Source organism: Erythrolamprus reginae, chromosome 3, assembly GCF_031021105.1.
Source record: "Erythrolamprus reginae isolate rEryReg1 chromosome 3, rEryReg1.hap1, whole genome shotgun sequence".
NCBI classification, from domain to species: Eukaryota; Metazoa; Chordata; class Lepidosauria; order Squamata; family Dipsadidae; genus Erythrolamprus; species Erythrolamprus reginae.
The window spans coordinates 12,778,247-12,791,084 of NC_091952.1; the positions used below are offsets into that span (position 1 = coordinate 12,778,247).

The window sequence follows — 12,838 nt, forward strand, 5'->3', positions numbered from 1 at the left end:
GGCCGCTGAGGTGACGCCTCGAAGCGCCCCCCCCCCCGCAGCTTTCCCAGCCCGCTCGCGCGGAGTTTTTTTTTGCCGCGCATGCTCCGTGGCGGAGGCCGAGGCGGGAGGGGAGAGCGCGGCGTATGTGTAAAATGAGTGAGTGAGGTGGGGAGGGGGGCGGGTGGAAGCGAGCAGGAGGGAGGGCGGAGGAGGAGGAGGGCAGGGGGAGGAGTGAAGTGTGTGGTGGTGGGGGGGGCCGGCCGGCGGGCGGGAGGGAGCCGCTCGCCAGGAACCCTCCGAAAAAAGATGGCGGCTGGGTCGGATCTGCTGGATGAGGTTTTCCTAAACGCTGAGGTGGATGAGAAGGTGGTGAGCGACCTGGTGGGCTCCCTGGAGTCTCAGCTGGCGGCCTCGGGCCACCACCACCCGCACCACAAGGCGCAGGAGCCCCTCAGGGTCGCCGGGGGGCTGCTGGGGAACCATGTTGTGAGCAGCGGCAGCAGCAGCAGCAACAGCCCTAGCCCTAGCCCGGGAGGAGGAGGAGGAGGAGTAGGAGGCAATGCTAATGTCCAAACAGAGAGCCCCGGCAGCCGCACCACCACCACCGGCGGCGGCACCACCAGCAGCAGCGCCACCACCACCGTCGCCGTCGCCGCCAAGATGGGACTCAGTGGCCCGGAGATCACCAAGCCAGGTAACCCGGCGAGGGAAGCCGGGGCGGAGTTGGGGGTGGGGGTTTGCCTCTTCTTCCTCTTGTCCTTCCTCTGGAATGGGGGGGGGGTCTCTTTCCCCCACCTTTGGGCTCCTTTCCTTTCTCCCCTGCCCCCCCCCCTTGGGGAGCAGCAACTGGAGGGTGCCAGGGTGGTGGGTGGGTGGCATGGAGTTGGGGAAGGGGAGGCGGTGAAGAGCGAGGCCTTCCTCACATGCCAACCCCCCTTCTCTCCCTCCCTGACACCCTATTTTTGGCACCCTCCTGCCTCTGCTGCACCTAGAGCAAGGAGCAGATGTGTGTGTGTGTATGTTGGGGGGGCAGTGTTATGGTCAGGGAGTTGTGCCTATGTGTGTGTGAGTCTGGCTTCCTTTGCTAGGGTGGGCTACCTTTCTCCCTCCTCTTCCTCCTCCTCCTCCTCACCTTGGGGTTTGTTTGGTTTTTTCTCCCTCTTCGTCCTGTCATCTTTCTCTCTTGTCTGCTGAGAGGCTGGAGTGTTTTGGGGGGCTTCTGAGGACGAGGAAGGAAGAGGACCTTACCTTTGGACTTCCGTGCCACCTTGCCTCCCACGTTGCCGGAGGAGTCGGGGGATCGGAGGAATGGTGCTCCCTGCCCTCCTGATTCCCCTTTCGATATTCCCCTGGCTGCCTGGAATTCTTTGCCCCCTCTGCTTGAAGTGCATTGGGGGGGAGAAAGAGGGAGAGGAAGAGAAGAAATGTTATTAATCACAGCAGCAGCAGCAGCAGCTTCCCCCGGGAAGAGGAAGTGATGGGGGAACCTGAGGATCGGGAACCCCTTTTAAATAGATCTCTTTTTGCAAATACGGCACCCGCTTAACAACTGCTCCTCCTCTGGGGTGGCACGGTAGGAGATTATCCCCTCACACACCCAAACCTTTTGCTTTTCTTGAAATAAATATGCCCAGGCCGGGGCTATACAGAGAGAGTCACAGCACAACCTCTACTGCCTGTGGGGCTGGAAGAATGACAGTCCATCTGTAAATGTTTTCCCCCTTGCAAAAAAACAAACAAACGTCTGTGCACTCTGAAGGAGTCGGTGAACTCTTCCTGCCTTTCCGTACATGTGAAGAGGGCCCTTTTTAAGAAAGGGAAGGTAAAATGCTGGTCCATTTATCCCAGCACAATTCCAATTATATTCCTCCGTATAGAATCCCCACCTTTCAACTTTGCTTTCCAGTTGCTGGAATATTACAAGGACGCTGTTGCTTGTCATGGCACCAGGTTAATGAAAGGGGGTGGGGTTTCAGAGAAATAACCTTCCCTTAGTCCTGATTTTTGTGACCCCGTGTGTTTCTGACTACAGTCCTTCTGTTTGTGTTCACTAAACGAAGAGCCCGCGGAGACAGGGCTGATTTAAGTGACACTGGCAGATTTGGGTAGGGATATTTGCTTTCTGGGGACAGCAAGGCAAATATATATATATATCTCCCTCCCTTTTTGCTTGTATTTGTTTTCCTTTGAAAGCACCGCAATCAAACAGCAGGATTTAATGATTTTAAGAGCGAGAATGACATCCCTTAAACTACCTCGCAATCTTTTCACTTAAGTCACTTCTCTACTACTTCAGCCCCACTTTTTTCTGTGTTGTTTTATTAGTCAAGAAATATAATAGCCTTTGGATTTTTGTTCAAGAAGATAAGGAGATGAAACGGAGGGGTGAGAGGCCATGGGATTCCCTCCCCCCTCCTTTTTACTTTTTTCTGTTCTCCCCTCCCCCCTCCCAATTTTTCACCAACCTGATACAGTTGCGTGAGCAGACTTGCAGTAAAATATCATTTAATGTGGAGTTATAAACATCCAAAAAGGGGAAAGAGACAAACTGAAAACTTCTATTTTTGCAGCATGTCTGTGCAATTTGCGTATCTTTGTGGGACTACTTAGTTGTTTATGGAAGATTATGATGACCATCGATGTAAAAGGAACAGTAGCAGAGTCTTAACTGCTATCATAAGATTTCCCCCTACCCTCCAACTTTTTTCCCCCAGATATATACTGCTCAAAAATATAAGGGAACATTCAAATAACACATCTTAGATCTGAATGAATGAAATATTCCCATTGGATACTTCGTTCTGTACAAAGTTGAATGTGCACAACAGCATGTGAAATTGATTGTCAATCAGTGTTGCATCCTAAGTGGACAGTTTGATTTCACAGAAGTTTGATTTACTTGGAGTTAGATTGCGTCGTTTAAGTGTTCCCTTTATTTTTTTGAGCAGTGTAGTTCCTGCTGGACTTATCAAGCCTTAGAATCTTTTGTTTTCTTTCTCACCATTTTCATTGTAATTAAACTTTGTTTTATTTGCAGGAACCGGTGGAGTGCAAGGGAGTGTTATCAATCATAATGCCAGGTCCCAGGGTTCTACGTTGGATGGGATCACTACAACTAGCAGCAGCGCCACTACAACTGTCCAAGGTGGCTCTGAAGCTGCTATTACCCCAGGGACCCTCAATCAGGGCAAATCAGTGGTGATCAGTACCATGGCAACAGCTTTATCTACCAGGAATGGTAAAATCGGGGCCACTGCAGTGCAGACTTTGAATGGAAGTAATGTGGTGATGAATTCCCACGCTTCTTTCTCGGCCACTCCCGTGACGGCAAATCCTACCGTGGTCCCTGCGGTTGCCCCTCTCGTGAACAATGGACCTGGAAATATTGGGAAAGTCAACACCGTTAACGCTGTCTTGCCATCTGCTTCAAATACTGTCATCCAGACTTCTTTCCTTGGCCCTGGAGTGTCCTCTGCCTCTTCACCTTCCCCTACGGTGGTCTCGTCGCAACAGCCCCCCAATATAGGGACCGGGGGGCCAACGGTAGCGTTGGTAAGGCCACCCATTCACGCGGCAGGGCCCTCATTGGCTGCCGCCACCCAGAATGGGAGCAGTACTGTGATCAGTTCGACCATCAACGTGGGAGGTTTCCCGACGGCGGCTGTTGCTGCCGCCACGGTTGGTTCAGGGGTGTCTCTCCAGGCCTCCCTTGTGAACAGTCAGCCAGGATCTGGGGTACCGGCTGCTGCACCCGCCACCCAGATCATCAAAGCGGAGTCTCCTAAAACTATCGTGCAAGCTGGCCAGCCTAGTACTACAGGGGGTAATATGATCATTGGGCAAACTATGCAAGCTGGCCTACCCAACGTAGCCCCTAATCCTGGCGGAGTACCTCCCGCGCCTCCGGGTACTCCCACTGGCCTGGCTAAGGGTGCTGCCAATACGGTGGCACAGAGCCTGCCCAGGACTGCAACCGCCACCACCAGTGGAATCCGAGCAACTTTGACTCCCACTGTTTTAGCACCTCGTCTGCCTCAACCGTCTCAGAACCCAACAAATATCCAGAACTTTCAGTTGCCGCCAGGTAAGAAAATACCGGAGAGAAATTCCTCTTTTAACTGCATTGGGATGTGTTGCTGAAATCAAAGCCTTTGGCATTCTGCTTAGAAGCACGGTTGGATAAGCTGGTTGTGGTGAGACGCCTTCGTAGAGGCATTTTGTGCTGCAGCGGTTGTGAAATAGAAAGTACAGGTAGCCCTTGACTTACGACCGCAATTGAGCCCAGAATTTATGCTGCTAAGTGAGACATTTGTTAAGTGAGTTTTGTCCCATTTTGCGGCTTTTCTTGCTACATTTGTTAAGTGAATCACTGTAGTTGTTAAATGAGTAACAGGGTGGTTAAGTGAATCTGGCTTCCCCATTGAGTTTGCTGCCCACAGGAGGGGTCGCAAAATAGGATCATGTGACCTCGGGACACCCTGTACCCTCATATTCGTATATATCAGTGATGGCGAACCTATGGCACGGGTGCCACAGGTGGCACACGGAGCCATATCTGCTGGCACATGAGCCTTTGCCCTATCTCAACTCCAGCACACATGTGCTCACTGGCCAGCTGATTTTGGGCTGGCATGGAGGCCCTGGGAGGGCATTTCTGGCTTCCGGGGGGCCTCCGGGAGGATGGGGAGGACGTTTTTGCCCTCCCCAGGCTCTAGGGAAACTCTGGAGATTAGAGAAGGTGAAAATTGGCCCAACAGACCCACCAGAAGTTTGGAAACGGGCTGTCTTTGGGCTCCAGAGGGCCTCTGGTGAGCAAGGGGCAGGGGAGGCAATTTTCACCCAGTCCAGACATTGAATTATGGGCGTGGGCACTCACACAGGCATGATAGTATGTGTGCATTCATTTTCGGCATCCGAGGGAAAAACGGTTTGACATCACTGATATATATGAACCAGTTGTCAAGCATCTAAATGTAAATTAGGTGAACATTAGAGATGCTGCAATGACCATAAGTGCGAAAAATTGTTGTAAGTCACTTTTTTCAGTGCTGTCATAACTTTGAACGGATACTGTATCAACGATTGTAAGTCGAGGACTGCCTGTAGCACAAGAAGGAGAGATCTTGTATCGATTTCACAGCATTTTGATTGGACTTTGTTCTTAGATTATTTTTGAAGATAGAGATTAGATGCTGAGCTAGAAACCAGTACTTTCAGTCTGTTGATTTTCCCTTTGGATGTGTAAGCATGCTTGAGGACTAGAAATGCAACTTTGTTAAGAAGTGAAAGCTGAGGTTTTTCAGGTTCTAACAGTACCAATGAGTCCCACAACTGTAAATTATATTGATATTGTTTTTTTTCTTCTGAGTAGCATATGACTGTATTTCTTAAGCATAAAACGTATCAGGAAAGACTTAATGAACTCAATCTGTATAGTCTGGAGGACAGAAGGAAAAAGGGGGACATGATCGAAACATTTAAATATGTTAAAGGGTTAAATAAGGTTCAGGAGGGAAGTGTTTTTAATAGGAAAGTGAACACAAGAACAAGGGGACACAATCTGAAGTTAGTTGGGGGAAAGATCAAAGGCAACATGAGAAAATATTATTTTACTGAAAGAGTAGTAGATCCTTGGAACAAACTTCCAGCAGACGTGGTTGGTAAATCCACAGTAACTGAATTTAAACATGCCTGGGATAAACATATATCCATTGTAAGATAAAATACAGGAAATAGTATAAGGGCAGACTAGATGGACCATGAGGTCTTTTTCTGCCGTCAGTCTTCCATGTTTCTATGTTTCTATGTTTCTATTTAGGGTTTCAAGTGCACATTGACTTAAATCTTTTAAAAACTAAAGCATGGCATGATTGATTTTTCCATGGGTGATCAAAGTAGAAAATCTACTATAAAATGAAATGTTATGCTAACATATTCATGCAAGATGAGCTGTCCTAGGATATGTCTAGGTGTTCATACGTCTCTGGTTTTAGCTTGCCGCTTGCCATAGAAGCCACAAAGAGCAAATACAATTTGCTACTCTTTCTGTCAGTTGAAAATTATCAGGGACTATATGACATGTCTACAGTAACATTCCAATTACATTCTGTCCTCACCTCACCTCATTTTGTGTAATGCTGTAGCACATGCAGTCACTAAAATCATATCTGAAGACCGGGAAAACATTAGGTGGGGAGTTTTTGTGTCTAAACCTAATTGGATTGCATGAATTTCATTGCTTCCATGTGATCACAAAGGAAATACATCTGAACTTCAGATTTTCTAACTAGTTTGAGTTTTTTTAAAATTAATGGTAATTTCTAGGCACATGTTTTTACTGAGTGTTACATAGGCAACTTTCTCACATTTTGAGAAGTATCTTTTGAATTCCAGAAAGATGATGGCAAAGATCTGAATGCTTTCCCAGATCCTCAAACCAGCTAATTTTAACTCGGTTTGGGTGTCTGTGGAGTAGTTGAAAGTAAGATCTTTTATTTGCAAAGTGAAGTGATCAGTAGGTAGAGTGGGGTGGGGTGGGGTAAGACATGTTTTAATGTGCTTCTTTGAAAGATCTTTAAATAGCAAAAATAAGATTTGGCTTGATCTATATACCCTGCAAAATAATAATAATAATAATAATAATAATAATAATAATAATAATTATTATTATTATTATTATTATTATTAATTGGATTTATATGCCGCCCCTCTCCGAAGACTCGGGGCGGCTAACAGCAATCATAAAACAGCGTACAATAATAATCCAATACTAAAAACGATTAAAAACCCATTAATATAAAAAACCAAACATACATACAGACATACCATGCATAAAATTGTAAAGGCCTAGGGGGAAAGGGAATCTCAATTCCCCCATGCCTGGCGGCAGAGGTGGGTTTTAAGTAGCTTACGAAAGGCAAGGAGGGTGGGGGTAATTCTAATCTCTGGGGGGAGTTGGTTCCAGAGGGCCGGGGCTGCCACAGAGAAGGCTCTTCTCCTGGGTCCCACCAAGCAGCATTGTTTAGTTGACGGGACCCGTAGAAGATCCACTCTGTGGGACCTAACTGGTCGCTGGAATTCGTGCAGCAGAAGGCGGTCCCTGAGATAATGTGGTCCGGTGCCATGAAGGGCTTTATAGGTCATAACCTATAATGATAGGCATATCATATAAGAAATAATGATTTTACATTGCTTTTGCTATAGTGTTCTAAAGCAGCAGCATTTTGTATGCAGCCTCTGATAATCTTTACCTTGCAGATTGTAGCAAATTACCTATCTAGCTTTTTACACATTCAGAAAGCTTTGGACATTTCCATTGTTAAAATCTTCCTGCACAGCATGTTGCCTATTGAAACACAAAAATGATGCTCCAGTGAGTTTGCTCTTCTTGAAGAAGCAGAGGACCACTGGTAACCTTTTTTTGTAAAATGAAGGACTTTTTATTTTTTTCCCTTTTACAAAGTTCCTACCTTTCAAACATTTGCTTTAAACACATCCCAGTGGGTGGGTTTACTGTCCAGAGCAGGAGTCCGCAGCCCCTGTTAGGAGCTGGACTGCACAGCTGGAGGTGAGGGGCAAGTGAGCAAAAATGCACATGTTTGGGGGCCGTTGGACTTGTGATCATAGCAAAATACCAAAAAAGCTTTAAGAAAAAATTTAAGGTCCATACTTTACCACAGAGGTCTTCAGACTTGGCAACTTTAAGACTTGTGAACTTCAACTTGAGTTGAAGTCTTAAAAGTTGCTCACGTTTGGGGAATCCTGCTTTACCCGAAGCTCTGTTGTACTCACTCACTTTAGTAAACATGCAGAGAATTGGGTTTTGCATATCGTGTACTGCAGTGTTCGACAAACCCAGGCGCCTGGTCGCCAGTGGCGCCTAGAAAATGTTGTCTGGCGCCTAAGTGATCTCTCGGTTAGCGCGGGGGTTACGTTCCAAGACCTCCCGCGCTAACGGAAGTAAAACCACCATCTGCGCATGTGCGCCATTTTTTTCATGGCCGCACATGCGCAGATGGTGGAGTTTGCGTGTGGGCGGCGGGGAAGACCAAGGGAAGATTCCTTCAGCCGCCCAACAGCTGATCTGCTCCGCAGCGCGGAAGCAGCGAGGAGCCGAAGATGGGGTAAAGGCAAAGGGGAAACCCCATCTTCGGCTCCTCGCTGCTGCCGCGCTGCGGAGCGGATCAGGTGTTGGGCGGCTGAAGGAACCTTCCCTTGGTCTTGCCGCTTGCCAGTCCACACACGCCCCCCTGGATGAGCCGGCCACAGGGGCGAGGGGTGGGGATGAAGGGGCAGGACTTCCCGGGCGGAAGGCATGCTCGGCTCTGCCGCTCCAGCCCCTTTCGGCCGAGCAGCCAGGGAAGTCGAGCCAGGCGTGGCGGCGGCAGCGCTGCTTCTCCGGTCGCCCGGTCCTCTCCTGCCTCCTGCGCCGATGTTCCCCGCTGCGACGGAAGGCAGTCGCTTGGCTAGGGAGGCTCGGCCGAAAGCGGCTGGAGCGGCAGAGCCGAGCACGCCTTCCGCCCGGGAAGTCCTGCCCCTTCATCCCCACCCCTCGCCCCTGTGGTCGGCGGGGATGAAAGGGCAGGACTCCCTGGGTGGAAGGCGTGCTCGGCTCTGCCGCTCCAGCCGCTTTCGGCCGAGCCTCCCTAGCCAAGCGACTGCCTTCCGTCGCAGCGGGGAACATCGGCGCAGGAGGCAGGAGAGGACCGGGCGACCGGAGAAGCAGCGCTGCCGCCGCCACGCCTGGCTCGACTTCCCTGGCTGCTTGGCCGCGGAGGCTCGGCCGAAAGCGGCTGGAGCGGCAGAGCCGAGCACGCCTTCCACCCAGCGATTGTTCCGCTGCCGCCAGCATGGCCTGGCTGGCAGCGGAAAATGTAACGGAGCCCACGGGGGATTCGCCTTCCTCCCACCCGCAGCCGAGACTGATTGTGGGCTCCTTCGCAACCTCGGAGAGCTTCCGGGGCATGAAAGCTCACGAAAACCAGGAAGCTCTCCGAGGTTGCGAAGGAGCCCACGATCAGTCGGCTGCCGGCGGGAGGAAAGCGAATGCCACGGGGCTGGGCTCGGCTCCCCCCTCGGCTCCCCCCCTTACCAGCCCCGCCGCGGAAGGCTCCATTCTGTTCCCTGCCGGCCCGATTGAGCGGCCGGCGGTCTCCATTCAGGGAACAGAATAAAAAAAAAATTATTTTTTAATATATTTTTTTTAAAATAATATTTTAATATTTTGTACAGTATATTTTTCTGGCTCCTAAATTTTTTGGCTGGCTCCTAGATTCTGAACAACTTTGTCGACCCCTGGTGTACTGCATGCGAAAGGCATAACTTTATACCAGAAATATTTTTGTGCACTCCTTTTGCACATGTAGGCCATCAGCTTCATTGCTTAAATATATTTAATCAGCACTTTGTGAAAAATGCCCTGTGTGACACATAGAAACATAGAAGATTGACGGCAGAAAAAGACCTCATGGTCCATCTAGTCTGCCCTTACACTATTTCCTGTATTTTATCTTAGGATGGATATGTGTTTATCCCAGGCATGTTTAAATTCAGTTACTGTGGATTTACCAACTACGTCTTTTAAACATGAGGTTTAACAGTGCAGTCAGGCGGTAGGGAAAGCAAGTAGGATGCTTGGCTGCATAGCTAGAGGTATAACAAGCAGGAAGAGGGAGATTATGATCCCGCTATATAGAATGCTGGTGAGACCACATTTGGAATACTGTGTTCAGTTCTGGAGACCTCACCTACAAAAAGATATTGACAAAATTGAACGGGTCCAAAGACGGGCTACAAGAATGGTGGAAGGTCTTAAGCATAAAACGTATCAGGAAAGGCTTCATGAACTCAATCTGTATAGTCTGGAGGACAGAAGGAAAAGGGGGGACATGATCGAAACATTTAAATATATTAAAGGGTTAAATAAGGTCCAGGAGGGAAGTGTTTTTAATAGGAAAGTGAACACAAGAACAAGGGGACACAATCTGAAGTTAGTTGGGGGAAAGATCAAAAACAACATGAGAAAATATTATTTTACTGAAAGAGTAGTAGATCCTTGGAACAAACTTCCAGCAGACGTGGTTGGTAAATCCACAGTAACTGAATTTAAACATGCCTGGGATAAACATATATCCATCCTAAGATAAAATACAGAAAATAGTATAAGGGCAGACTAGATGGACCAGGAGGTCTTTTTCTGCCGTCAGACTTCTATGTTTCTATGTTTCTAAGTTTGTAAAAGAATAATGCAAAAAGTGTAAAAGTAGCAGAAACTTTCAATATCGGGGATAAAAACCAGACAATATTAATGTACCAGTTTTTTAATAGCTCGCTAGACCAGGATAACCCTCAACTCCAAACCAAGAGCCCCCTCCTCCCTAGTTTGGAGAGTGCAATATTACATAGAGCACCTGATTCTGTCTTAAGTGGATCTAGTTGAAAGAACTAGGAATTGTAAAGATGTCAAATTGAGGGTTATTTGGGGTACAATACAGAGGAATATACTTTCGTGTTTTGTCACCTGAAAAGAAATGGTATAATTGAAGAAAAATTGGGAAAAAAAATTAATAGATGTTTCAGCAACAAGAGGCTGCTCTAAATTACACCGAACCTTCAGTGTAGCAGTTTAGCAAGCCTAAATTCTTAACAAAAATGTTTCTTGTAGGCCTCCTCGCTGAGCTAATATGCATATTATAGTGAAGACATTAATTGCTATTGAGTTTTACAATGTGAAGTGCCTCCACTATGGAATTAGCAAATCTGGATGAGGAGAGGAGCATGAGGCAGATTCCAGAATGCCTTTCAGGCCTTTTGCGTAAAGGTAGTCCTTGATGTATGAGTATTGTATTGGAAGTTCAGTGTTAGCAAAAACTTCAGAAGAGGAGGATTTAGGGTTAGTGATTTCTGACAGTCTCAAAATTGGTGAACAGTGCAGTCAGGCAGTAGGGAAAGCAAGTAGAATGCTTGCCTGCATAGCTAGAGGTATAACAAGCAGGAAGAGGGAGATTGTGATCCCGCTGTATAGAGTGCCGGTAAGACCACATTTGGAATACTGTGTTCAGTTCTGGAGGCCTCACCTACGAAAAGATATTGATAAAATTGAACGGGTCTAAAGAAGGGCTACAAGAATGGTGGAAGGTCTTAAGCATAAAACGTATCAGGAAAGACTTCATGAACTCAATCTGTATAGTCTGGAGGACAGAAGGAAAAGGGGGGACATGATCGAAACATTTAAATATGTTAAAGGGTTAAATAAGGTTCAGGAGGGAAGAGTTTTTAATGGGAAAGTGAATACAAGAACAAGGGGGCACAATCTGAGGTTAGTTGGGGGAAAGATCAGAAAATATTGTTTTACTGAAAGAGTAGTAGATGCTTAGAGCAAACTTCCAGCAGACTTGGTTGGTAAATCCACAGTAACTGAATTTAAACATGCCTGGGATAAACATATATCCATCCTAAGATAAAACACAGGAAATAGTGTAAGGGCAGACTAGATGGATCATGAGGTCTTTTTCTGCTCTCAATCTTCTATGTTTCTATGACCTCAATGGAGCCCAACAATTCTGTTGCTAAGCGAGACAGCTGTTAAGCGAGTTTCCCCCCCATTTTACAACTTTTCTTGCCACACTTGTTAAGTGAATGCCTGCAGTTATTAAATTAGTGACACCTTCTGACATGCAAATCTGGCTTCCCCATTGACTTTGCTTGTCAGAAGGTCACAAAAGAAAATCACGTAACCCTGGGACACATCATAAATAGTAGGAGTCAGTTGCCAATTCTCTGAACTTTTATCATGTGACCACAGAGATGTTGCAAGTGTGGAAAAATGGTCCCAAGTCACTTTTTTTCCAGTGCTGTTGTAACTTTGAACAGTCACTAAATGAAGTGTTGTAAGTTGAGGACTACCTGTAGTTTAAAAGATGGGCTATACGACTAATCTTACCAAGACAAACTGCATCCTCCCTCTTTGCAGGAAAAGCTTTCATTCCCTTACACCAAACAGTGCAAGAACTTAAAAACGAAGAGATTGGGAAGGATGTTACTGAAAATGGCTAGTTTTCTGTATAGAACGCTGGTGAGACCACATTTGGAATACTGTGTTCAGTTCTGGAGACCTCACCTACAAAAAGATATTGACAAAATTGAACGGGTCCAAAGATGGGCTACAAAAATGGTGGAAGGTCTTAAGCATAAAACGTATCAGGAAAGACTTCATGAACTCAATCTGTATAGTCTGGAGGACAGAAGGGAAAGGAGGGACATGATCGAAACATTTAAATATGTTAAAGGGTTAAATAAGATTCAGGAGGGAAGTGTTTTTAATAGGAAAATGAACACAAAAACAAGCGGGCACGATCTGAGGTTAGCTGGGGGAAAGATCAGAAGCAAGGTGAGAAAATATTATTTTACTGAAAGAGTAGTAGATGCTTGGAACAAACTTCCAGCAGACATGGTAGATAAATCCACAGTAACTGAATTTTAAACATTCCTGGGATAAACATATATCCATCCTAAGATAAAATACAAGAAATAGTATAAGGGCAGACTATACTATGAGGTCTTTTTCTGCCGTCAATCTTCTATGTTTCTATGTTTCAAAATAAGATTCAAGATTGACTCAACGCTGGACATTTATAGGGATTTAAGAAAAATGTGTGGCTGTGATTGGAGCTTCGTACCTCCCTCCTTCCCAAATTACTGCTAGCTAACTATCTGTAATTAGTGCAGAATGCTGCAGTTAAGTTGCTCAGTAGGGCTCCTGACCATATGTATGATGGGTCTATAGCCAAGCTTTTACCTCCGTGCAATTTTCCTATGTTATTATTGGTTTATAAGACCCTAAACAGTTTATGGCTTG

General features: G+C 46.7%; 1 protein-coding gene across 3 annotated transcripts in view; it reads left to right on the forward strand.

Moving 5' to 3' along the window:
- The first annotated feature begins 185 nt into the window (after positions 1 to 185).
- The window catches only part of TAF4 (TATA-box binding protein associated factor 4), a 118,049-nt gene continuing 105,396 nt past the window's right edge, over positions 186 to 12,838 (forward strand). For 2 of the 3 annotated variants that reach the window (XM_070744512.1, XM_070744514.1), the window contains exons 1-2: positions 206 to 676; positions 3,020 to 4,066. In XM_070744512.1, coding sequence (XP_070600613.1) covers positions 289 to 676; positions 3,020 to 4,066 — 1,435 coding nt within the window. In that variant the 5' untranslated portion in view covers positions 206 to 288. Of the gene's footprint in view, positions 677 to 3,019; positions 4,067 to 12,838 lie in introns of all 3 variants that reach the window. The other variant, XM_070744513.1, reaches the window with a different exon arrangement.